This window comes from Colletotrichum lupini, chromosome 1, assembly GCF_023278565.1.
Source record: "Colletotrichum lupini chromosome 1, complete sequence".
Taxonomy (NCBI): Eukaryota; Fungi; Ascomycota; class Sordariomycetes; order Glomerellales; family Glomerellaceae; genus Colletotrichum; species Colletotrichum lupini.
The window spans coordinates 8,014,227-8,039,270 of NC_064672.1; the positions used below are offsets into that span (position 1 = coordinate 8,014,227).

Here is a 25,044-nt window from a genome sequence, read left to right on the forward strand (position 1 = left end):
GCATGCTTTAGTGTCAGCTATTACAAGGCATCCGTGACTTTCCGTGTCAAGCCGCGTTAGTCCGTCGATGTCCGTTAAATCTTACCAGGAGTGTCCAAGATTCTCCGTCGCCCTGTCGGCACCCATTTTAGTCCGCTGAGCTGCGCCCAGCCATCGTAGAGCCTTTTGTCGCCTCAGAAAGCCCATCATTGGCGTGGCTAAGCTACGTGTTCCCGGCTAAGCGTTCCATAGATCTTTCAAAACATGTCACGAAGACATACATGTACACTAGCGAGCGGGTGTACTAACGCAGGATAATGCGGGGAAACCTGGACCATCCGTTAGATACTCTGGAGTGCAGCTACCTCGTTGATACGTGTTCTATATAAGAAGGGGGACTAGGGATTCTTTGGCAGTCCCGACAATTATTCAACTGAGAGTCTGGGAGCTATTATTCCATATCCGGATACGTATGTATACCTTTCCATCAGGGAATATTCGACATGGCCACTTCCAAACAGCCTCATCTTGAGGCGCTCGCGTCTACATCTGCACCCAAAGTAGATGAAGTTGCCCTATGTCAGCATCTGGAGCTGAGGGCGGTACCGAAATCCCATATCGACACATCAGAGACTGATCCCGCGGGAATCTACGGGAGCCTAATCCCGGCTGAGAAAAGATTGGTACGGAAGTTGGACTGGATCATCTTGCCAGTTCTTTGGATTATGGTTGGTACACCGTACTCATGGTCTAGTGTAAAGATCCCACAATGAACGCTGATCGTTGTATTATCTTATCAGTACTGGTTCAAGTAAGCGTACCAGTAGGCGTACGCTCAAGCAGAAACTCTTCCTGACCATCTTCACGATAGTTACCTCGATCGAAACGCCGTTACCGTAGCCCGTTTAGATGGCATCGAGGAGGAGCTTAGTCTGACCTCGGTTGAATACCAGACCTGTGTTTCCATACTCTTTGTGGGATATATCCTAGGACAAATTCCGAGTAGTGCGGTCTAATCCCCCTTTTTCTTCTAGGCGGAATTTGACAAAGATCAACAGACATGCTGATAACACGAGTCAGGCCCTCATGGTTCATGGCTTCAGCTATGGCCCTTTGGTCAATAGTCAGCACCGTGACAGGTTTGACGAAAGACTTTAAGGGCCTGCTTTTGACTCGATTCTTCCTTGGCATCACGGAAGCGCCGTTCTACCCCGGCGCTCTGTATCTGCTAGGAATCTTCTACACCAGAAAGGAGATTGCAACACGAATTTCCATACTCTTCACAGCTAACATATGCGGCACTGCTTTTGCTGGTCTCATAGCCATAGGAGTCTTCCAAATGGACCAGGTGGCTGGCCTAAGCGGATGGCGATGGTTGTTCATACTTCAAGGCATCATCAGCTTTATCGTTTCGGTTTCATCGGCCTTTCTGTTGCCTGACCAACCTCTCGACACTCGCTGGCTCAGTGAAGAGGAGAGAAAGCTGGCGCAGTCCCGAGTTGCAGCTGATACAGTCCAACTTCAAGCGAATACCAGCACTTGGGCCGGTCTTTCTGAAGCCATTCGGGATCCGCGTCTTTGGGTTCTGGTGACTATGCAGCATTTGCATCTTAGCGCATCGGGTTACAAGAACTTCTTCCCAACTATTGCCGAAACGCTGGGTTTCGGCCGAAACGTAACGCTCGCCTTAACATGCCCCCCCTACATCATCTCCGGTATTGCAACCATATCATGGGCTGCTAGCTCAGGTGAGGTCATTGAGCAATCGTACGTGCGCACTACTGACGAATATCGTCAGGTCACTTCAACGAACGAGTCTGGCACATTACCATTGCCAAAGCTGTCGCGGTTTTTGGCTTCGTGCTAGCTTGTAGTACTTTGAATGTCGGTGCGAGGTACTTTGCTATGTGCACCTTTGCAAGCGGTGTCTATGCATGTAACTCTATCATTCTCGGCTGGGTCTCAAGCACCTGTGGCCAAACGAGGGAGAAGAAAGCAGTTTCCCTCGCCTTGGTTAACACCATCGCCACCATCGGTTCTATTTACACCCCAGTAAGTCACCGCCTCTCTATTCCATCTCGAATGATTCTTGACAACCTCCCTGACTGTTTTCAGTATCTCTGGCCAGAATCAGACGCACCTCGGTATACCACGGCTATGCTGTCCAGCGCTGCATTCTCCGTGGCAGCCGCGGTCATGGCCTGGATTCTGAGATGGATGCTGATGAACGAGAACCGAAGACTACTGCGCACAGGCAACCACACCACGCTTCTGTTTAGCTACTGAAGTCAAAAGACAGTGTTTCTGATTAATCAGACAACGATATCACTGGCGCGGTGCTGTACGTTAGAGATCACCGTCCTGGTTATGGTCAACTTCGAATACCAGCACGGTGCAAGCAAGAACGAGAGCCCAGTACTGCCTTCATCGAACAGTGATAGTATACTAGATTGTTGATTCTTTCTAAGGATCTAGTCAGGTTTCAATGACTTGTGCACCCAGCGATAAACCCAATGATTCATCCTCTAGAATGTGCAGGGGCAGTTTGGACCACAGAGGTTCTTGCAGTAGCCAATGTTGTCTCCACCCCAGCATACGCCAGGCCTTCTTTCGCACGCCGCTATGCAAGCTGTATGACATCAGTGAGAGTCCATTGAGGGAAAAGTCAAAGTATTCATGTACAGTTGCACTCCTATCGAGCATTGGGTATCAGCGGGTTCCTCTTCAGTCAAGTCTCAGTTGGGCATTGCATGTTCACTTACAACCTGCTGAGCTACTGCCTGAGAGGCAAGAAGGCCGAAAAGAGCGAGAACGGCAGTAGATGAAGGGAATTGCATTTCGATAGATTTTGGATATTCGACTGTTATGTTGGGTTAAGATGAACTAAGCAATCGACCTTAAGTTCGAAGAGATGCTGGGCTTTTGCAACATTTATGTGTACTCTTGAGGAGGCGACCCATATTTCTTGACAAACCTGAAGATGGAAATATCACCCCGTCACCGATGGAGAAGCCCATGTGCCAAGACTTCGATTAATGATCAACTTCGTAGAAAAGACGGCCGACAAATACCTCCCGGTGGCCGAAATTCGGTATCGAAGACAACGAAAACGCCCGAATTACTGCGCCCGGTTCCAGCCTTTCCATGCACATAGGTGAGCCCAAGATACGGTTCATATATCAAGCAAAGCTTCTTATATGAGATTGCAGGTTGGCTGGGTTAACGAGTCACGGCGACCCCATACTGCGGACTCCAGGAGCATGGTTCATCCTCGGTTATCAATCTTGGTAGCGTCCCCTTGCACAAAAATTCCTCAGATGCTTCTCTATATAATTGCCCGTACGATCACACGTATAGCTGGGCAGAGCCTACGCGGGTTTCGAGCCATGTTCCTCGGTACTTGAAGAGCTAGTACGGACCTTAGTCCAGATCGTAACCCAGCTTAGCGATACGATCACAGTGATTGCCATGCTACAAAGTCTTTGACCTTAGGTGGCCGTAGGCTTTGGTGCTTTGATCAAGGTAGGGGAGTTGCCAATTCATGAAGAGTGATTAGGGGGCTGGCAGAAAGACAGATGCTGGCGGAGTGTCGGCGAGACCCGTCAGGTCTTTACCGGTTGTTAGATTGAAAGCTCGGTAAACCACCTCTTTCCGTACGCAGCATTTTCCCGTCTTGACACACCCAGTAATAAGTAGTGTGTAGTTTGATGTTTAGAAAGCTAGTCATTTGCCCGTAATATGGATGGCTCCGTAACCGCCACTTTGCCTGTAGCACCGCCATGATCGTGTGTGGTACCCCTGTTGAAGCTTAAATCAGACGCTGGAATTCAAGTGCACAGACCAAAAGGTACTGCGTACGGAGTAGTGAACACGGATGCAGAGCAGCAGAGGTGCTGACCTTGGCTGTGGAGAACCGCGAAGGTGAGAAGGTGGACCGTGGAAGGTACCTGTCTACGTAGTACGGTTGCAAAAGTGGCTCAGCTGCGCGACACGTGACACTGACGCCACTCCCGCGTCTCGCGCAAGGCGAACCTCACCTTACATCACCAGCCTCATCAGCCTTGTGGTACCGCGCGCTCTTGACTCGATTTCCTTCTATCCGGCATTATCACCAATACCTCTGCTCTTCACGCGCCGCGATCACAATGTCGACGACTGCACCAGAGACTGCCGAGCAGGCGCCCACCGCGCCCAACACGCAAGAGACGACGACCGATGCCGCCGCCGCCCCAGCTGATGCCGCGGCTGTCCCCGAGGCAGTTGCGCCCGGCCCAGAGCCCAAGGCCATTACCCGCAAGGACATGTCTCTTCGCGAGTTCCTGACCAAGATGGACGACTATGCTCCCATTGTAAGTCTCAACAACAATTTGCAGGGAATCGAATACCGACTGACAGCTTTCACCTGCTTAGATCCCTGATGCAGTCACAAACTACTACATGACCAAGGCCGGCCTCCCCCCACCACCGCAGACCGACCCGCGCCTGGCGCGCCTGCTCGCCCTCGCAACGCAAAAGTTCATAGCCGATATCTCTGCCGACGCATATCAGTACAGCCGCATTCGCGCCTCAAACTCCAACGCCAATAACCCCATGGGCAACCTCGGTGCTGCGGCGGGATTCCCCATCCCGGGCCAACCCACAGGTCCAGCCGGCGCAAAAGACCAAAGTCGCGGAGGACCTCTTGGTATTCAGAGACCTGGCTACGGCGGTGGTGGACAGGGCGGCAGCCAGAACAGGACCGTTCTTACCATGGAGGATCTCGGCATGGCTGTCGGCGAGTACGGAGTCAACGTCAAGAGAAGCGAATTTTATCGATAAGGAAGGTTGGTCAGAGCAGCTGGGAGCTGCCAATATTTCTTTGGGCTGGTGTGCATATACCACGGCGTTGGGCGGACTTGGGTATGGCGTCAACGGGGTTTCACATGACCGGGAGGTTCGGCTTTGGACGAGCACTACGTTAGAGGCGCTCGAAAGTTTACGATATGGACATCCATTCGGCTAGCAGAGGATCGTCAACGGCACAAGGCCCCAAATTCTTATGCTACAGTATATATCGCTGGTATCTTGACATTGTTGTACAAATGTTTTCTCCACTCCCTGACAGACGCCGTCCGCATGCTGATGAACTTTTGAAATCCCAAGACCGTCGCCGCCTCTTACATCCTGGACCAAATGAAGGGCTTTCTCGTGCTGCCAAACGTTAGCGCCTAAGAACCTCAATATCTCCAAGTTGGTTTCAACGTACGGCGAGAATTCTCCCAGCTTGTGACCGACCATGTCTTCCGTAATCGTCACGTCAATGTACGCCTTGCCGTTGTAAACCTGGAACTTGAGGCCGACAAAGTTGGGCAGGATCGTGGCGGAACGGGCCTGCGTCCGGATGGGTACAACCTTCTGTCCGGGGGCGGGGCGCACGATGGGGAGACTATTTGCGTCAAGGTCAGACTCGAGGGCGGTTCGATTGAGGGGTGTTCGCGGAGGGGAGGGAGTCCTTACGGGACAATGTGAGGTCCTATAAACGAATTGTCAGTTCACCAGGTTCGATCCGACATGACATAGCTGAGACTTACCTTTCCACACGGATCGCTTCAGGAGGTGTCGTGTTGGCTGCATTTTGGCGACTCCTTTTGCGATACGGAATTGATAGCTACTTCCACCTCCAAGTCACTTCTGGGCTGTCGCGATGCCACGCGGGAAGAATTTCCGAGCTTCCAGAATTCGGTTGAGTCACGTGAACGGCCGGTGCTCCGTGCTTCGGACCCGACTATGAAATACCGGCTTAGCTAATCATAGTTCGCAGCACTCAGCGATAACTTCTCCACCAATGTCGCTGATGGGCGCAGGTAACTTGAGCCAGAGTTACTAAATTCAATAGTATCCGTTCCTCCCTCTATTACCTAAAGTCCCCAAACGATTTCAAGTTTAACGTGGAGATAGCAAAGATGGAGAGAGGCTTTCCAAATTATGGCCTTCGTACTTTTCTGTTCTGCTTCTCAGTGCACGCTCGGAAGGCCGTTCCATACTGTTTCAGTTGGCAACGGCGACGGTAAAGCAGAGTGTGCAGAGCTATCGATCAACTTGTTTCCTCAACCGCAAACTCTGTGGAAACGACTCAGTCCAAAGTTTTTCAATAGTGCAGCATCCAAGGATCTCCCTGCTGGCCGCCAACTCCCAAAGTCTACTGAGAGAGGTCCGCCGGCCACAAGTCTAGTGATTCTGGCTTGAACGGCTTGTTCCCCTGATCTCATGTCTCTTATATCACGTCATTGTACTCCGTACTCTATAAGCCTACTTACATCACCCTTTTCTGCCAGCCGTCTCCTTGAACAGCCACATCCTCTATTTGTAACCTTCTCGCGCCGCCGTCCCGAGTTCGCGGCTCAACTTGGCCCCCCTCGCAGCTCTCAAGTCCCATCTTGATGATCATTGTGGGGTTTGGCGATCCCTTAATTCCAGGTGCTATACCAGCGATCACGCGGAGGGAATTCCCCCGGCGACTTGAAACAGCCAACTTTATTCCCCCCCTTTGGGACCAACGACACTTCGAAGCCTGTTAGCGAACCACGAGTCCGACTTGTCAGTCTCTTTCTGTCTACTGTTGCGTCGCACTTTGCTTTTCTTGTCTCTCATGCCGGCACTTGTCACCCGCGGGGAATTTGCGCAAATACCGGAGCATGTCACCCTCCGCCACTCGACTCGACTGCCTGCCAGATTATCCCCGATCCCCCTTCGATGATGATGCCGTGTAGCCAAACAACTTCAGACTGGGCCTGCACGCAATCTAATCCAGGCGGCAAACGAAAGCTCCCCGACTGTACGACTGTACGAAGCAGCCGCATTGCTCGGCACTCTCGGCATCAAATGTGAACCATGAACCGTAGTTTGGCGCCTGCAAGGTCCCAGGAGGTCCAGCAGAACCAGCACTAGGAGGTCCAGGTCCCGAGATCGTGCTCTCCCCTACCGGGGACTACCCCACGCGGCACATCATCCATGCCAAGCAAGCTTAGTTTGGTGAGGCTCGCCGCTTCCACGGGCTCCAGAGTGTCCAGACTAGACTTTGAGAAGCAAAGTGACCGGCCCCCCCTCGTTGATTGCGTTCCCTCTTTTCCCACAAATCGTGTGGTGTTTTGCCATTATACATGCCATTATACATGGGACGGAGCAAGGGACTCCGTCATGATATTGTAAGGGGGTGGCCTGGTGATTCTCCCCCAAACGTTCGTAACAGGCAACTTTTCCTGTCGACAGTCCACTATTGTCCATGTGTCGGTACCATCTTTACCATCCCGTCCCACCCCCCTGAACTGAACTGTAAACGAGAGAAGGATGAGAGAGGAGACGAATGAGGAGACGAGGGAGAGGAGGAAGACTGAGAGAGAGGGTCCCGGCCACGAGGATATAAAGTCTGCCATACCTCGGAGCCACTCTGGGGTTGGTCTTGGCTTTTGCTTGGACTGCATCCGACCTGTTTACCTTCTTTTCTAGTCTAACCCTTTTCGTTCCTTTCTTCGATCAAGAATCATGAAGTTTTCCAACATTGCTCTCGGAGCTGCGTCCGTCGCATCGGTCCTGGCGGCCCCCATTGACGGCGCCAAGGAGAAGCGCGCCGGCAAGTTCCTCTTCACTGGTGTCAACGAGAGCGGTGGCGAGTTCGGTCAGGGCACCCTTCCCGGACAGCTGGGCAAGGAGTACACATGGCCCAACAAGACTGCCATTGATGTGAGCAACACAGTGACGATGATGCCATGAGGTAGCTGACTTGGTGGTTTTAGACCCTCAGAGCCCAGGGCCTCAACACTTTCCGTATCGGAACGATGATGGAGCGTATCATTCCCGACAAGTTGACTGGTACGATCAACGAGACCTACTTCTCTGGTCTTGAGGATGTAAGTCTTTTGCGCAGCCTGCGGATGGTGGACATACGTAAGGTATCCTAATACTTTGGCCGCAGCTCGTCAAGGACGTCACCTCCAAGGGCTCCTACGCCGTCATCGACCCCCACAACTACGGCCGCTACTACGGCAACATCATCACCAGCTCCGCCGACTTTGGTGCGTGGTGGAAGACGGTGGCCGCCCGTTTCAAGGACAACGACAAGGTCATCTTTGACACCAACAACGAGTACCACGACATGGACAACACGCTCGTCCACGACCTGAACCAGGCCGCCATCACCAACATCCGCGCGGCGGGCGCCACGAAGCAGAACATCTTCATCGAGGGCAACTCGTATTCTGGCGCGTGGCACTGGATCGAGAGCGGCTCCGGCGACGCCCTCAAGAACCTCACGGACCCGTCCGACTCGACCGGCAAACTTCTCTTTTACGAGATGCACCAGTACCTCGACACGGACGGCTCCGGCACCAACGAGGCCTGTGTCAGCAGCACCATTGGCGCCGAGCGCCTCGCCGTCGCCACCAAGTGGCTCAAGGACAACAACAAGCAGGGTGTTCTCGGCGAGATTGGCGCTGGTGTCAACACCCAGTGCGAGACTGCCGTCAAGGGTGCCCTCCAGCACCTCGCGGACAACTCTGAGCAGTGGAGAGGTGTAAGTGGTTTATGTTCTCAAGCGTTTCTCTTATGCTGATAGCCGCTAACAATCGCCAATGCAGGTGCTCTGGTGGGCTGCTGGACCTTGGTGGGCGGACTACATGTACTCCATGGAGCCCACGACTGGAAAGGCATACGGAACCTACCTCCCGATTCTCAAGAGCTTCATTTGAGGCTATTCCGGACATCGGGGTGGATACGTACCTTTTACGGGGTGCATATCGACGGAAGTGGAGCATGCGGCCGGCGCCACGTGATTTTGACGGCGGCGTTGTTGCCGGAAGACGCAGTTACCTGTCCGTGGACATGGTTGCTGAAGTCTGATGAAATTCTCAATGTAGATATTGATCGTGGGTATCCTGGCCCCTGGTGTACATATCTGGAATATGAAAAGCCCAGTTTCATTCGTATTTGCTGTTGCACTTGTGGTGATACAGGTGTAGTTGTGGATTCGTGACTGACTTTTACGACAAGAACAGCTGGTGGTTGAGGCAATCACGAATTGGGTAGTTGTCAGTCACAAAGCGATAGGTGAATGATAGCTGATGCTAGTGTTGGTTGATTATCAGCGATGCATGACCAAATCTCAGCTGTAAGATGAGGCAAAAAGTGAGCTGTCTCAATCAGGCAGGTGGTGGATATAGCTGACAGGATTCCCCACGTTGCAATTTACGAACGTGTCCTCTCACCTTATTTTGTTGGAATTGGCATCGCTGATCTCGTAGTCCGAGCCTCCAACAAGAGTCGCCTGCCTATATGATCTCACAAGTCAGAAGAGCCTGCATTTCGTAAGAACCTCACACATCTGAAAGTCCCAAGTGCAAACGCGGGGAATCGGACTTGTCAGAATTCAAGGCCCGGTGGCGTTTTCTCCAAGTTCCCAGCCACTGAATGCGTGGCATGTTGCCTTGGGTAGTGTTTGTCTTAGTCTTAGCACCCTTCATTAGCTTCAGGCAACTCAACAGTTGCAATGTGCCGTCTTGCATATGTGCTACAGAGAGACGATAGAGAGGCACACAAACAGACAGACTATTTTGTTTAATACAGTATTGCCAGAGGAAGAGAGAGACCTTGAACAATGTGATAAATCATAGAGGTGAGGCTCGCCAGGTACAGATACAGGCAACACGCGCATGCGCAGACACCCTTGCATGACCCCGAAAAGGACCAAAGAGAGTGCAGCGGAATGCTACAGAAACTGACAGAGCTTTGGACTAAAAATTGTGCTATTTTGCAATTCGCCATCCCGCAGCCCGCTGGACCCCGAACTTAGCACGCCTTTATGGTAGGCCAGGAGGTACCTACCCAGGAAACCACCATCTAAATTGCAGTGCTGCACACTAAAAAGGTACCTCCCTCGTCCAAGGGTACCTCCACCTCCTCCAACTCCACCCCCCAGCCAGGCCGCACACACACACACACACACACACAACCAACCCACTGGACGGGCGCCGTTTCGACCACCTCACCCTCTCCGAGTGTCTTCCCCATCGCCCCCAAAGACGCCCTCGCCCTCACGCGCTAAACCGTACAAAAACTCGCCAACTCCACGCCGCGCCGTCTTCGCCTCTGCATCCTGCCAGCCTCCTCCTCTGCTCTCCTATTAATACCTTAAACCAACCAGCCCTCTCTCCCTCTCTCTTGCGACCTCGAGGTTCTTCGCTGTCCTCGTCCTTCTTTCCAATTATTCCCAATCAAACTCCCATTAGTTCCGTCGCAAACCGCCAAAATGGTCAGCCCTCAGATGTACGTTGCCCCCTCTGCGTTTCCATCCATCGCACCGAATCGCACTGCAAATCTCTGATTTCAATGTTTCCTTGCGCGCCTTCAGCAACGACGTCGAATACCTTTACTGACAATGCCGCAGCACCAACCTGATCATCATGCTCGGCATGGTGCAGGTCTCCCGCAAGGTCCCCTTCGAAGACCCCAACGTCCTGAACATGTGCCGCGCCGGCTACATTGCCAGCAACATCATCATCGCCATCATCTACCTCTACGTCCAAGCTCAGATTAACAAGAAGAAGGGTGCGTTCACTTCGTGAAATCGTACAGGGTTATCGAAGCAGTTGCTGACAGACAGTAGACCTTACCACGCTCAAGTACGTCGAGCCCCCAGCGATGGGATCCGCCGAGGAGGGCAAGCTCGTCACCACCACCATCCACGCCTACGACACCACGCAGCTTCGGCAGGCATTCCGCTCCCAGGCCATGGGTATCGCAATGATGGCCTTCATGCACATCTATATGAAGTACACCAACCCTCTCCTGATCCAGTCCATCATCCCCCTCAAGAGCGCCCTCGAGAGCAACCTCGTCAAGATCCACGTCTTTGGCCAGCCCGCCGCTGGCGACCTCAAGCGCCCCTTCAAGGCGCCCGCCGGCTTCATGCAGGGTCTCCAGAGCGGCCCCGCTGCCAGCGACAAGAAAGCCATCGAGACTGCCGAGCGTGCCGGCCGCGGTGGTGCCAAGGAGGAGTAAATGTCTGCTCGCTCTCGTCGCCCGTCGTAGTTGGTGCTTAGGGGAAAACGGACAGTCGTACTGTGAACAAAATACAAAATCAAAATAGGGGGTCACCATTGGTCATACAGGAGACGTTTTTTGGTTGCGTGCAAGGGTGGTCATATATGTTGCTATACCCACCTGGAGGCAATAAAGGGATACGCTGGCACGACTGGGAAGTAAATTTTCCCAGCATGATGCGATTCTCTCGAAATTGAAGCGGCAATACTCCGTACTGGTCGCGTAGATGCTCAGTCTCGTCAAAATACAGCTCATTAATCCGCACTCTGTTCGTTTTCGCCATCTCTGCCATGATTATTTCAAAGATACCTTATCTTACCCTGTAGCCTCCCAAAGGTACTTTTTATTAGCTCCAATTCGTGTCTGACAGCTCCGCCAGTTCCGTTCTCTCCTGCCACTTCGGTGTGGCTCGGTCACAGCAGCAGCAAGGCACGTGCGTTCGCGATTTCCGTAGTGACATAATCGTTTTCTCCAAAAAGTTGCCCCTCCGCGCGCACGAAGATTCACGTCTCCCACTTATATCCTCCATACCCGACCGTCTTTCTACACCACCACGACGCTTCAGATACTCTCAACTGTTTCCAACCAGACATTCACAATGGTGCGCCCATCAACACCACCGCCAAACCCGGCAACGGCGCCGCTGCCCGCCAGGACCCCTCCAACACCAGCAGCAATCCGTCGCATGGTGAGCCAATGAATCCTCAAATCCTCAGTCTTCCTCGGACCTCCCCAGCACTAAACGAACGAATCCCCACCGCAGGAAGAATCCCGCCTCAAAGCGAAAGCAATCCGCGACCGCCGCGACGCCGAACTCGCCGCCTCAGGCGCAATCCCGACTCCCAAAACCGCCTCGGGCTTCGTAGCCACCAATGACGTCCACATCACCAACGCCGGCGCCTCCCAAGCGACAGACATTTCCCGCAAACGCCCACACTCTTCCATCTCAACGTCAAATCCCGCTGCTGCTGCAGAATCGCACCCGTCAACGAACCGCGATGCCCGCGACACAAACGCCGCCCCGCGCCCGGCGCGCAACTTTGCCAAATTCGTCGACTACAACATGTCCGCCATGACAGACACAAAGGGCGGCTTCCTCACGGCAGAAGACGACCCGCACAACACGGCCCTCGTGCCCAAGGTGAAACCGGGCGGCCCGCCCCAGGAAGAGAAACCAAAAGGCATGTCCTCGCAGGAATGGGAGCGCCTCCAGCTCCTCAAGAAACTCCGCCGGCAGAAAGCAGGACCCTTTGAGCCCGGCCTCAGCGTCCTCGCCGACTCCACCATGCGCAAGAAATGCGCCGACTGCTCCTCGTACGAAATCGACTTTGTCTGGGACGAGATTTTTGGGATTCAGGTCTGCCACGCCTGCAAAGACAAGCTGCCCGACAAATACTCGCTCCTCACAAAGACGGAGTGTAAAGAGGACTATCTCCTCACCGACGAGGAACTCAAAGACGCCGATCTCCTCCCCCACCTCTCGCGACCGAACCCGCACAAGTCGCACTGGCACGACATGATGCTGTTCCTCCGTATGCAGGTGGAAGAGTACGCCTTCACGACGAAATGGGGCTCCGCCGAGAAGCTCGACGCCGAGTTCGCCAAGCGCGAGGCCGACAAGAAGAGGCGCAAGGAGGCCAAGTTCAGGGATAAGCTTAACGATCTCAAGAGAAAGACCAGAACTGAGGCCATTCGCAGACAGCAGGCCACCACGGCCGCCGGCGCGGGACCGAGAAAGTTTGGAGACTCGGTGGGCGGTGGCAAGCACGTTCACGATTGGGGACGAGCGGTTGAGAATGAGGAGGGTATGACGGTGAAGAAGTGCAATGGATGTGGCATGGAGGTCGAGGAGTTGGAGTTCTAGGCCTCATATTCCATGATTTTGTCCGCGGTCAGCAGACCTTCCTTCATTCACAGCAGCGACAGCAGCAGCCTTGATGATTTGTAACAACAGCTTATCTTAATACCCAGAATCATACAATCATCTATTCTCTTCACCCGTAAAGAAGAAGCTATGTACGTAGAAACAGAGACCATGGTCCAGAGTCCACCAAACGACAGGCAAGCAAAGGGGGACGTCGGTCGGTTTGGTTGGGCTGGTTGGTGAAGTGTAAGGGTATCGACGTGTGATGAACAATAATGATGCCCCAGTACAATATTACAACAGGACGCGGATCGGCCGCGCCGGTCCACGGCCCCTTATCCTATTCCATTTCATCCCCTCGTTTTCTGTCTTTTCCCTATCTGGCTCGCGAGCCCACTGCTGCAGCCAAAAGCCCCGAGAGTCTTATACTTCATGCCCAAAAAACAAGTTGGAAAAAAAAAGTCCCACAACACCCTCTTCATCATCTTCTTCTCCCATGCCCGGACACAATCAGCTCGGAGAGCAGACCATCTTTTCAGACATCCATCCCGTAGCAAGTAATGACCCAAAGACAACGCCATTTCAACGGACGCTATGCTGCTGCTGCTGTTGTATATTTTCTTTCCTCTCTCTCTCTCTCTCTCTCTCTCTCTCTCTCTCCCTGTCTCTTCCTCACTCAACCAGAACCTCCACCGTCTACCGCGCAAATACCTTCACCACGCCATCCCCACCACCGCTAACAACCCACTTGCCGTCTTGACTCCAGACAACAGAACAGACGCCCTCACCACGCATGATGCGGTGACTCGTAATCTCCTGCGTGCAGGATCGCTTCTCGAGACTCCAGAATCGCAGCGAGGCATCATGGCCTGCGCTGACAAGCTCGCGGCCGTCTGGACTAAGTGATAGGCCCGAAATCGATGCCGGGTGGGCCAGCATGTTGTAGGTACATTGGCCTGAGCGTTCAATCAGCACATCATCGCACACATCTGACTTTCATAACTTACCGCTGTTGGCATCGAAAAAGCGGACGAACCGGTCCTCGTGTCCAGATATAATGACGCCTTCAACCCCGGATCCTGCCATGGATCTGCCTCCACCACCGGTTGGTCCACCGCCGGCACTGCCATCTTCCTCAGACAGCCCGCCCTGAGGCTGTTCCAAACCAACTGTTGTCGCAACAACAGCGTTGACACTGGTGTTGATTGAACCGTCGTATGTCTCGGAGCTGTCCATTGTGCCAGTCTGTTCACCTGTCCGGGTATCATAGACGAGAATGGCTGCGTCAGAGTAAGAGACGACGAACGTGTCGCCGCTAGGGCTGAGGGAAGTGATGCATGTTGGGCTGGCGTCAGAGCCATCCGGCCTCTTAATGTTGTGGACAAGCGTGTGGTTGAAGGGGGAGCTCGATGCCATATTGGGCTGCGGGGTGCTGGAGAAGGCACTTCCAGAACTCATCGAATTACCGCGGACACGGCCTCTGCTGCCCGTCGGACCAGCTCTGTTCGTTCCCGGCTGAGGTGAGGTCAACTGGGGCGGCGCGCTGACGGACCACAGACGGACAGATCCATCAGCGCCGCCAGAGACGAGCAGGATACGATCGGGGCTTCCGTATTGGCTGTTCTGGCCGAAGACTGCGCCCAATGTGGTCGGCAGCACGCACAACGCCCATACAGCGTCGGTGTGGCCCTCGAGGGTAGCCTTGGGGTCAACTCTACCACGTTCCCATACCCTGATGGTAGCATCTTGACCGCCGGAAAAGATCCAGCCGTCACCTTGGGCGCGACCACCGGTGGAGAAGTTTGGCGAAGGCGACCAGGACGTCAAACAGAGCACGCCTCCAGCGTGACCACGATGAGAGAAGTTAGCTGTCACGTCGAGATCTGACGCAGCATTGGTCTGGCCATGGTTATCGGCACGAGGAATGTGGAATCGCTTGATCATGCCATCATCGCCTGCTGTGCAGATCTCAGGTTCACCGGGACTGCCACCACCAGAGAAGATGACGGTGCGTACGGTGTCCAGATGGCCTCGCAGGCCGAATCGAAGTTTGAAATTGCCCGTTTCGGCCTTCTGAGCAGCCGAATTCAATGATAGCTCGTGGTCTGCGCTGCGTCTCCGCGACATTGATCCTTTGCGGCGATGGGAGCTCGGTCCACGGTTGGGCGACTTTGGAAGATTGTCTGCGGTGGGGAATGCGTCGGTATCGGGCCTGTTGGTGATGTGCTGTAGAGATTGCGACGAGTTGGCATCGGCAAATGATCCGTCGGAGAAGTCCCAGCCGTCGGTCTCAGGGGCAGGGCGACTAGGTTGCGATTCTTCCGTTGGCTCTACGCTACTGATGGACTCGACGGCATGGCTGGGGCGTTGCATATTGTCGTCGAGCATACGGCCAGTTGCCGACATCGGCTGAGGCCATTCAGTACCGGCGGCATACATGACAGGGGGTGCAGGTTCTTGTGCGGGGGGTGGCATTTGCTGTTGGTGCTGTTGTTGTGGTTGTTGATGCTGCTGCTGCTGCTGCTGTAGTTGCTGTTGCTGTTGCTGTTGCTGATCGACAGGTTTGACTTGGAAACTCGTTGGTTGACTTCGCTGCATCGGGGGTGCATGATTCGGGGCGGGAGGTGGGCGGTTGGCTTCGCGGACATGGTTTTGTGGCACAAGAGACGATGAGGCAAAGGGGAAGGGCGGCTCCTGGAATGGCTTACCACCAGGTACGCCAAACGGCTCGCCTTCGCGCAGGTCCTCGAGTATAGGAAGAGGGGGCGAATCTCGTGGTGGTAGAGGATTCGCCGGGGTAATCATCAGATAGGTAAACTCGGCCTGGCACTGATCCAGGAAAGACTTGAGGTCGGCCCGCTGCGATTCATCGTCGGCTTTATCGACGTCGAGCTCGCCACCATGGGCATCGAATGGTTTCTTGGAGGAAGCTGCATAACACTGTTAGCTAATGCTTCGTTTGTCATTTGATAGAGCGAGGACTGAAAACCCACGTCGGAGCTTCTCCTGGACCAGGGCAGCGCGATCCTTTTCAGCATTTGCAGCATCTTCGCCTGCTTTGGCACCGCCCTTGAGCTGTGCAGCCTGGTCTTTAACCTTCTTCTCGAGAATGGCGACGTATTTCTTAAGTGCCTTTTGCGTTGCGTCGGCCCTTCTTGCCTGGCCTTCGAGGGAAGCTATCCTAGCCTTCATCTCCTGGCGGTCAATCTCCCAAGCATTCCTGTCCCGCTCGTGACGGTGCCATTCGGTTTGGAGGAAGCGCATAACACCTGAAGAGCATCGCAGTCAGTACAAATGACGAAGAGACCCAGTGGTCGCGTTAAGCAACGTACCCTGTAGTGTATACTCGGTCGCATGAGGCTGGTTGCCGCCGTTGCCCTGCATCGCGCCGCCCATCTCGTTCCCTCCAGGCCCGCCCATGCCGTTGCCTACGTTCGACCCCATACCCGGAACCACCTGCCAGCTCATACGCGCGCAAGGGGGGACTGGTCCCCAACGGGCAGCTCAGCACTGCCGTCGAATGTGGGAGGAGATAGATACGAGGTGTGGGAATCGTCTCGTCGGTGGTCGTTACGCTGTCGGGATGGGTTCCTTCTCACGGATCGTCCCGCTGGGCGCAGTAGTCTGCGCGCCTTGGTATCGTCTCGAGGTGATGATGGTGCGTCGTCCTTACATCAGACGAGCAAAAAAGTCAAAAGGTATCGGCGGCGACTCGTCGAGGAGCTGGCGCAGCGGTCTTTGCCGTCGTGGTCGTGGTGTCGTGTCGTGTCGTCGTGAGGTGGGAAAAAGGTGGTTGTCAATCCAAATCCAGGTCCAAAGCCCCTAAAGCGGTGGTCGGAGCTGTGTTTGGTGCTGTTGGCGTTGGCACACCCCTGGTCAATTCAATTGGAGCTTTGCTGCTGTCGCGTTGGCGTCCGTCTCTCTGTCTGTCTGTACGGTGTGCTCTGGATGGTCGGGTGTACCTGAAAGTGCTGCTGAGGTAAGGTACCTTGGAGTGAAAGAGTCCATGTACCTCGCAGCGGATGGGAAGTACACTCTATCAAACGCAATTGGCCCGGTCGAGGGGGCGGAAAAACTACGTGTTGGATGGTTGGAACTTGAAAGGTGGCATGCCCTTGATGAAGTAGGAATTATCTCCCCAATAATAAAGAATACCTTAGATAACTTGGTTGGGTGAAAATTGGCAGCTTGGCTATAGAGGTGGCCGCAAAGATTTTGACTTCAATTCGGGCCAACAGCACGGGCACAGAGACCTGAAGGGAGACCGTGAGAGGCATGTACCTATTCACTGCAAAAATGGAGGTATCTGAAGCGCTGCTTCTTTCCCGTCACCTGTCTGAGTCTGACCTTGAGGTTCCTTCCTCACCATGTTCAAACTTCAAGGTACGTTCCTGGCTTGACTGAGTTGGCTCCTGCTGCCACAGGTCCCACAGGGCAGGCATTGTACCGTGCTGTTTGACTCGAGCTTTCCCCAAAAACTGAACAGCGACCGAGCAGTGAGCACAGGTGTCCTGCTCTTGCCGCCAGCCACTTGTCCAATCAGACAGCGCCTAAGAGGGTGTGAGGCTGTCAGGCATCAAGCCCTGCAAACCTGCAAGGTTCTGCCGTCTCTTCAGGGGCACAGGCCACATTGCTGCATCTCGATGGTTATGTAATAAAATCTTCCATTCTTCTCCGACGATAACCTCGCGACTATCTAGCTATCTAGCGTACGTTGGTACCTTACTGTCGCATGCTTCCATTGAGACAATCGGGACGAGTGTCTCTTCCCACATCCTCAATATCTATGCGATGAAGTTGAGTTGAGTCAAAAGTGGCGGTGCAACTGGGCTGCGATTCAATGCCTTGTACACCCAGCCCAGCCTCCTCCTGGCAAACAATCAGAAGTGGACCTGGAACTGAACGTAGCAAAAAAACATACAACACCAGGTATTCGCTGATCGTCACCGACTCAACTACTAGTCTGGCCCTCATCAGCTTGTCTATGGGAGAGCGGACGGGATCCCGAATTCTCTGATGGGTGTGGTCGTATGTGCTGGTACTGGAAAGTTAGTTCCATAACAATGATCGAACAGCGCCACTGAAGCCTGAGGTAGAACAGCCTCACACTCCTACGCCTCACATCGCATTACACAAACAGTCACACAACCAGCGTACCAAGCTAGATCATGCCTTGATTTTCCTCTTTAAGACGGCGAGATAACGTCCCAATGGAATCATCCAACCCCAAGAATACCATAGACTCTGGGTCGTCGTCCAAACGCCCTCGCCCCTAAGCCTTTTCTGGTTCGTCCCAACACCCAAGCGTACCACTTATTACAACGGAAGGAAAAAAGAGAAAAGAAAAGGTTTGGGAATCTTGTCAGCCATCCACACGCAGATCCATCCATTGGAGCCCAAACGACCCCATTCGCATGCCTGTAATACGCCTCCCATTGAAAAACGTATTCACAGACCCCATTCTCCAAATGCCAAAGAAAACGCAGCCATATGTGCACTGAGGTATCGACCGTCGGCTATCGTGCCCACCGAGTCTTCAGAGGGACATATCCCCTCAACATCGTAACCATGCCTTGTAGCAAGGCCATCCTGCAAATGTGTATGGTGTCGAAATGTCTTATGTACTTGATATCGTCATGTCGTCATTGGGCCAAGGGTGAGAAATAACTACCCTCATCTGTTTGCTTCTCAAGCATACTGCTGCTCGTCCTGGCACGCGTCAATCACCCGCTTCGCGTTGACAATAATCTGCGAGAGGTTCTTGAGAACCGGGTCGTTGCCCGACGTGCTGCTGATGCGAACGAAGAGACCCTCGACGCGGGCCACCAGCATACCCATAATCTTTGGTGTAACCGCACGAGCGTCACCATCCTGAAGACTTGTTAGCATCGAATTGTTTAGGCAGAAGTCAGAATGACTCACCATTTCGCCGAGCGAGACCTGGAGGCTGTGCACAACCATTTCGAGCCAGGCGATTCTCTCACGAGTGTATGACTCCAGGTTGAGACTGACCGTGGCAGTCACGGTTAAGAGGACGAGGTGCGGCAGGTTGCGGACGAATTCGGGGCTGTACTTGGACATATACTTTTCAAACACTTCCTGCTCACGGCCAGATTGCATCCAGCGAACGACAGCCTCCTCGGCTCTGCCTTCCTTCATCGGCTGGTTGACGACAGCAATGCGGGCTTGGAGATCGGCATCGTACTCATTGTTAGACTTGGCCACCGTGAGAGCCTGAGAGTGGCCGCTGTAGCTCATGGAGTGCTGCGAAGCCCTGTCAGGACTCTGCAGGTTGCTGTAAGCCTGACTCTGCATGTGGCTAGGAACCTGGCTGGGAACTTGGCTAACAACAGAAGGGGCGTAAGAGGGGGCCTGCTGGTGATGCGGCACCTGTTGAGGCTGCTGCTGCTGCTGCTGGGCTTGAGCCTGAACACGGATCATCTGCTGCTGGAACTTGAGGAACTCATTCTGGAATTGCTCCTGGGACGCCGCCATGCTCGAGATCGTGCCAGTAAGACGAGTCACGATGGCAGAAAGTTGATCAACCTTGTTGCTCTCGGCGAGGCGCTGGGCGTTGAGAGTCTCCATCTCAGTGCGGTGCTGCTTCTGGAGTTCACCGACCACTCGTTGGCAAGCCTGGGTCGCCATGTTGGTGAACGAGGGAGCCAGGCGAGAGGTCAAAGTGTTGACGACCTCTTGCTGGACGTTGGCCGCCACCGTGGCTCCGACTCTATCCGAGATGGCCTTCACAAAGTCGCCATTCTGCAGCGCGTGCTGAGTCGCGGAAGGAAGAGCCTTGTGAATTTCCTTCTGAACGGAGTGCGAGACTTGGTTGTTCATACTCTTGGTAAACTGGTCAGAAACAGCCTTGCCGGCGACATCAGCAATAGCGGGAATAACCGCGTTGCTGAACTGTTCCTGGATGAGGGCCTCGAGAACCTTTTGGGTGTTCTCGTTGAGGACCTCCGAGACCATGTTCAGGAGCTTGAGCTGGCGGTCGTCGAAGTCGGCCTCGCGAGCACGCAGGCCCTCGTCAATGCGGCCGTGGAGCGTCTTGAACGATGAGTTGAGCAAGTTGTTGAATCCATTCTGGAAGCGAGTCTCCATGCTGCTGATTGCTGATTCGACAGACTCTTGGGTAATGGAGTTCGAGTTGGAGTTGTTGCCGGAAGATTTACCCGAGTCCTTGGAATTGGAATTGTTGTTGTTGGAAGGACCAACACGGGACGAGCCGTTCGTTTGCTCGTTGCCGGCAGCAGCGGCCGCCGCTGCGGCTGCTGCGGCTGCCTTCTTCTTGCGGCTCTTGCGCTCCTGCTTCTCCTCCTTGACAGGGGCGGGAGCAGGAACTGGCGTCTCCTCCTCCTTTGGCTCCGCCTTGGCGATCTTGACCGGCGTGACAGACTCGGGACCGCGACGGGGAGTGTTGTCATCGTGAGAAGGTGTGGTCTGCAGAAGGGAGTCCTTGGCAATGTTGCGAGCCGAGGGGTGGGTGCCTTCGGCATTCTGGTGGTTGGGCTCAGCGGGCTGGCTGGCGGGGGGCTTGAGCTTCGAAATAGTAACAACACCAGCGTCAACTGCGTCAACGGGTGCCAGGACCTTGTTATCCTTGGTCCAGCCGAGCTCAGCCTGCTTGATCAAAAGGCATGCGACTCCCTTGGAATGCATGGCATAGAGTTCAAACAGAGTAGGCTCGTCGGTTTCTTGAGCCATAGCAGGGTTGCAGAGGATGTCGAGACTACGCAGGATGCCACGGTTTGCAAACGAGTATTCACGAACGCCGCTGATAACGGCAGTCGAGTCGGGCGCGGGGATGGTGGTGTCCTGGGCAACCAGGCGCTGGATGTAGTCCACCTGCGAAACGCTCTTCAAGTTGTACTTAGGAGCCGAAAGATGCGCAAAGTAGATGGAGTTGCGGGTCGGGTGCCCGATCACCAGCATGCCGGTAGGAGGGTGGTACATGACACTGCAAACAGCGTCAGACTCCTTGGTGTGGGGAAGGTTGAACTCTTGGACAGGTTTGCCGAGCGCAAGATCCCAGAGCTGCAGAGTGTGGTTCTGCTTCATTCCAATGATCATATAACGCAGAGCGCAGCGCTTTTGGTACGGGCGAAGCTTGTCGACCAGCAGAACAGATGTAGGCCACGCCTTCTCGCCCTCGGGAGTGCTGGTGAGGGTCATGAGAGGTTCCTTCACCTCCAGTGAGGTGTGCGCGGGAATGGGCGCACGAGGATCGCTGCCCTCCTTGGCGGCAGTCAGGTCACGGACGTCCCAGAACTTGACACGTCCAGACTTGTCAAGAGACACTATCACGCTATCGTCCTGACTGAACGTGAAGTCTTTACCGGCCTTACCGGTGTTGATCTTCAACGAGCACTGCTTAGCCAATCTCTCCGTGTCGACGACGCGGTCGTGGCCAGGCTTGAACAGGTTGTTCTGCATGATGTATGTGGGCCAGATGATGTTGATGGACTTGCCGCGGCCAACGGCGAAGAACTCGGGGTGGATGGTGGACGTGCGGGCACGGGTCTTGAGAACGCCGCCAGGGGCATCGCCACCTTCGTGGGAAGCCATGGGGGGCAAAGCGAAGCCGTACTGCTCGGGGTGGGCATCCTCAATGTGGTCTTTCTCGCCGCTCTTGATCTGAACCCAGTAGACAGTGCCAGTGATGCCAGTACCAATGATGGCCTCGCGGTGGATGCCGGTGTGGTCAGTGGGAGTGACGGACATGGCAACATTGAAGATGCGGTCCTTGGTGTCGGTGAAGATCTTGGCGTCCTTGCCGTCGTCTTGCCTGATGACACGGAGACCACCAGCCTTGGACATGCCGTACGCCATGTAGTTCTCGGTCGCCGTGTAGAGATTGCGGTCAATTTGGTCGAACTCTTTCTTGAGACGGGCAATGTCCATGATGGCATCGTCTCTGAACTGGGGTCGAGGCTCGGTAGCGCTGTCCTGCAGAGCAATTGAGATCCAAGGCTTCATTGGGAAGTTGAAGACCTTTACGGGAGCGGGAGTTTCCTCCTCGATCACCACAATCTCGTCCTGGTCGGCGCTCTCCCAACTGTCGGCGACGGCATGGCTCGCAGCCTCCTCGATGATCTCGCGAACCTCCTCAGCCACCTCGGCGGAGACAACCTTTTCGAGGAGATCTCTATTCTCCTCGCGTTCGAGCTCCTTCTTGATGGCTTGAGCAGCATGATGGGCGCTCTCCTCGAACTCCCTCTCGGTACGGGCGGTGTCCATATCTTCGAGATCCTGCAGGTACTCTGGCCGCGACTGCTCTTCCTCAGCGCGGGCCAGAGCTTGCTGGGCCTCGTAGTCGGCTTGCTGGGCAATATCGTGGATTGCCTCGGAAACCGTCTCCTTGTTCTTCTCGGCAGGGATGCTCGCATACGAGGCAGTGGAGCCAGGCGTAGGATTAGCAAGCTTGTCTGCAGGAGAAGAACCGTGGCCGAAGCTGTGACGAAGGCGCTCGGGGCTGGCCAGAGGGCTGCGGTGCTCGTTGACGATGCGCTTAGACTCGCTTCCGTGATGGGAGTGATGGGAGTGATGGGAATGGTGAGAGCTCGGCGAGTCGTGAGCCTTTTTGAGGATCTGGAAAGCCGGACCAGCAGGTGACTGGCCAGACGACTGAGCTGGGGCAATTCCCGAGATTGAACCCGTCTTGGGAGTTCTGTTGTGTGGCGAAGTGATTTGAGACTCGTCGAAGCTGCTGCCGTTGTGGTTGGCATTGTAGCCATACTGCTGCTGGTTCTGGTGCTGGTGCTGGGCGACGTGGAGGTTCGAATCTTGGGTGGAAGGGAACGAGTAGGCGCCATAGTTGCCGCTCGATTGAGCGTAGCTGTTGGGGTCGTACTCGAACGAGTTGGAAGCCATATGGGACAAGTTGGGAGCTTGGCCAGCTTCAGCAAGCACCCTGTGAAGGATGTTTTCGCCCGCCTGAGGGGGGTTGGAACGGGTGGACTCGGATAGAAGCAAGTCATTCTGACTGGGCTTCGGACGGTTCAGCAAGTTCAAGAGATAGGCGCGCGTATCGTCGGGGGGCGACGATGCGCCAAAAGTCGAGAAGGAGCCGTTTTGAGGCGGCTCGGAACGCGACTCCTCGCCATCGTGAGCTCCTTTCATCAGAGCGGCGAGCAGGCCGGTAGGGTCGGCCGGGGCGCGGGCGGGTGCGACGATCTGCGTCGGAATGGACGAAGGCATCGTCGAGGACGAGTCACGGCCTTGCTGATGAGGCTGAGGCTGGGACTGGTGGGGCTGATGCTGCAACTGTTGATGCTGGTGATGCTGCTGCTGCTGCGGTGATTGTTGGTAGTGGTGCTGCTGGGCTTGCTGCTGCTGGGGAGACTGTTGCTGCTGCTGTTGCTGCTGCTGATAGCCTTCCTGGCGAGCCTGCGCAGCCGACGCACTTCCGACACCGCTGAACTTGAGCAAATTCAGCAAATTGTTGCTGCGATCGCCGTTGGAGGGCATACTGCCACCAGGGGGTGTCGGTGCGGGAGGCATGGGAGACACCATGATGGCGCCCGTTGAAGGAAGTTTGGGGGAGGAGGAAAGAAGAGATGCAGAGAGTGGCAAGGGACGTGGTCCGACGAGGGAAATGAAGGACAATTGACGAGCAGACCCTTCCGTCGTTACACGACAGTGTGATGATTTTCTTGCGAATTGAGGGTTTTTGGGGGAGGAGGAGGGGGAGGGAAGGGAAAAAAAAGGTAAGGTAAGGTGAGGTTAGGTGAAGGTATGGGATATCGAAAATAAATTTTGGGACGGAGAATGGAAGGATGGGAGAGGCTGGCGGCGCTGGAATTCCTGAGAGCCCAACCTAAAGGTGGCACAACCCTGTAGCGCGAGCAACAGAGCAAGGAGCAGGGGCAGGGGGGTGACGTGGTTGAATTTTGAGAGGAAGGTACGACCTCTCGACTGCACCTGTCCGAAGTAGCACTTTCCGTGCTTTCCCCAGGTGTCTGGACGGAAGCAACAAAGGGCCGGGGCGTCTTTGCAGCTGCCCTGTACGGATAGGTATGGACCTTAAGGTACTATACTGGAGGTAAGGTGGTAAGTAGAAGCGCGTGCCCTGAAAGGTCAGGTAGGTATGTACAGTGGAGTGGTACCTAAAGTGCTAAGACAAGCCTGGACTGGAGGTGTCTGAGGCGGTGCGGGAAGCCAAGGTGCGATTTGCCAGCGACCACTCGATTTAGTGCAGCTTTGGGCCCGGGCGTGTCTTGGGGTCCTTCATTCGGCGGTGCCTTACTACGTAGTGCATGTAGTGCTAGCGCTGGTGCTGTTTGAGGCGATTTGGAGGTGAGAGGTTCCTGTTCCTGGGCAGGGAATGGAAGCTTAGGTAACGGAAGTATATTTCTTCGCCGGCTTGGGATGGAGAACTGAAGAAGAGCTTGGGTGCTGCTGTTGCTGTCGCTGCTGCTGCTGGCGGCCATGGGTGCTTGCTTGGGTGCAACGGGTGCTTGGGCAGACCGGCAGGATGCAGCTGGTCTGTGCGCTACGTGGCGGACGACGTGGGGACGTGCCACTGGTGGTCTTTCCTCCCCGCCCACACTGCTCCCACACGTACCGATTTTGGTTCATTACCTAATCATCCAGCATCTACTCCGTACCTTCCCCAGCAATCAAGCTGCTTGCAGAATCGGGTTCGTGCATACCTTACGGAGTACGGAGTACCTCACACAGCATATTCAATTTCCTGACGTAAGCAAGATCCCCAAATGCCTGTTTTGAGACCCCAGAGTCTGAGACAGCCTGACAGAGAGAAAGAGAGGCTGTCGCCTGCAACAGATCTGCACGCAACCAGTAAACGTCTTCGACGCCTCGCCTTACATTCCATGACATTGTCAGACTGTATCAACTTGACGATTTCTCGCTGCTCCCAGATCTCACAACGAACCACAAGATCATACCTCGCATTGGGCCCCTTGCCGACTCGTGTGCAGTGTTCGCATACTTTGACCCAACCGAAAACCTCCAAGTCGTTTGCGATTACACAAACATCCCAGACACACAAGATCTCGCTGCGCTCGAACCCTGCGCCGTTCGCGAATCGGTTGAACCAGCATTTGTACTGTCGAAGCGTGGCAACGTCTTCTAATTCGATATCGTGTTGAAGGAAGCACTCA

At 54.6% G+C, this 25,044-nt stretch overlaps 10 protein-coding genes across 10 annotated transcripts; 6 read left to right on the forward strand and 4 right to left on the reverse strand.

Moving 5' to 3' along the window:
- Positions 1–1,039: 1,039 nt before the first annotated feature.
- On the forward strand, positions 1,040–2,265 carry CLUP02_02313 (uncharacterized protein; the record flags this gene model as incomplete). Its single annotated transcript, XM_049281345.1, has 3 exons — positions 1,040–1,727; positions 1,778–2,031; positions 2,095–2,265. 3 exons carry the CDS (start codon positions 1,040–1,042, stop codon positions 2,263–2,265), a joined length of 1,113 nt encoding a protein of 370 aa, XP_049137302.1.
- Positions 2,266–3,176: 911 nt separating this feature from the next.
- CLUP02_02314 (uncharacterized protein) lies at positions 3,177–3,383 on the forward strand (the record flags this gene model as incomplete). Its single annotated transcript, XM_049281346.1, has 1 exon — positions 3,177–3,383. One exon carries the CDS (start codon positions 3,177–3,179, stop codon positions 3,381–3,383), a length of 207 nt encoding a protein of 68 aa, XP_049137303.1.
- A 741-nt stretch (positions 3,384–4,124) lies between these two features.
- CLUP02_02315 (transcription initiation factor TFIID 23-30kDa subunit) lies at positions 4,125–4,797 on the forward strand (the record flags this gene model as incomplete). Its single annotated transcript, XM_049281347.1, has 2 exons — positions 4,125–4,328; positions 4,390–4,797. 2 exons carry the CDS (start codon positions 4,125–4,127, stop codon positions 4,795–4,797), a joined length of 612 nt encoding a protein of 203 aa, XP_049137304.1.
- A 180-nt stretch (positions 4,798–4,977) lies between these two features.
- CLUP02_02316 (37S ribosomal protein S19) lies at positions 4,978–5,592 on the reverse strand (the record flags this gene model as incomplete). The annotated part of the gene is made up of 3 exons (XM_049281348.1): positions 4,978–5,404; positions 5,476–5,491; positions 5,550–5,592. The coding sequence occupies 3 exons, from the start codon at positions 5,590–5,592 to the stop codon at positions 4,978–4,980; spliced, it is 486 nt and encodes a 161-aa protein (XP_049137305.1).
- Positions 5,593–5,943: 351 nt separating this feature from the next.
- Positions 5,944–6,986, forward strand: CLUP02_02317 (uncharacterized protein; the record flags this gene model as incomplete). Its single annotated transcript, XM_049281349.1, has 4 exons — positions 5,944–6,169; positions 6,310–6,407; positions 6,487–6,801; positions 6,861–6,986. The coding sequence occupies 4 exons, from the start codon at positions 5,944–5,946 to the stop codon at positions 6,984–6,986; spliced, it is 765 nt and encodes a 254-aa protein (XP_049137306.1).
- A 138-nt stretch (positions 6,987–7,124) lies between these two features.
- On the reverse strand, positions 7,125–7,439 carry CLUP02_02318 (uncharacterized protein; the record flags this gene model as incomplete). The annotated part of the gene is made up of 2 exons (XM_049281350.1): positions 7,125–7,348; positions 7,394–7,439. The coding sequence occupies 2 exons, from the start codon at positions 7,437–7,439 to the stop codon at positions 7,125–7,127; spliced, it is 270 nt and encodes an 89-aa protein (XP_049137307.1).
- Positions 7,440–7,500: 61 nt separating this feature from the next.
- On the forward strand, positions 7,501–8,702 carry CLUP02_02319 (cellulase; the record flags this gene model as incomplete). The annotated part of the gene is made up of 4 exons (XM_049281351.1): positions 7,501–7,698; positions 7,752–7,865; positions 7,931–8,527; positions 8,592–8,702. The coding sequence occupies 4 exons, from the start codon at positions 7,501–7,503 to the stop codon at positions 8,700–8,702; spliced, it is 1,020 nt and encodes a 339-aa protein (XP_049137308.1).
- Positions 8,703–8,736: 34 nt separating this feature from the next.
- On the reverse strand, positions 8,737–10,235 carry CLUP02_02320 (uncharacterized protein; the record flags this gene model as incomplete). The annotated part of the gene is made up of 7 exons (XM_049281352.1): positions 8,737–9,008; positions 9,110–9,147; positions 9,219–9,281; positions 9,331–9,520; positions 9,600–9,718; positions 9,999–10,105; positions 10,230–10,235. 7 exons carry the CDS (start codon positions 10,233–10,235, stop codon positions 8,737–8,739), a joined length of 795 nt encoding a protein of 264 aa, XP_049137309.1.
- A 23-nt stretch (positions 10,236–10,258) lies between these two features.
- Positions 10,259–12,916, forward strand: CLUP02_02321 (DNA repair protein; the record flags this gene model as incomplete). Its single annotated transcript, XM_049281353.1, has 6 exons — positions 10,259–10,275; positions 10,397–10,557; positions 10,616–11,006; positions 11,432–11,485; positions 11,554–11,740; positions 11,816–12,916. 6 exons carry the CDS (start codon positions 10,259–10,261, stop codon positions 12,914–12,916), a joined length of 1,911 nt encoding a protein of 636 aa, XP_049137310.1.
- Positions 12,917–13,612: 696 nt separating this feature from the next.
- Positions 13,613–24,499, reverse strand: CLUP02_02322 (uncharacterized protein; the record flags this gene model as incomplete). The annotated part of the gene is made up of 18 exons (XM_049281354.1): positions 13,613–13,872; positions 13,924–15,846; positions 15,910–16,185; positions 16,249–16,372; positions 16,414–16,559; positions 16,629–16,788; positions 16,853–16,991; positions 17,072–17,197; positions 17,264–17,446; positions 17,508–17,549; positions 17,643–17,785; positions 17,843–17,951; positions 18,446–18,505; positions 18,615–18,787; positions 18,839–23,573; positions 23,685–23,923; positions 24,043–24,234; positions 24,299–24,499. The coding sequence occupies 18 exons, from the start codon at positions 24,497–24,499 to the stop codon at positions 13,613–13,615; spliced, it is 9,231 nt and encodes a 3,076-aa protein (XP_049137311.1).
- Positions 24,500–25,044: the final 545 nt, after the last annotated feature.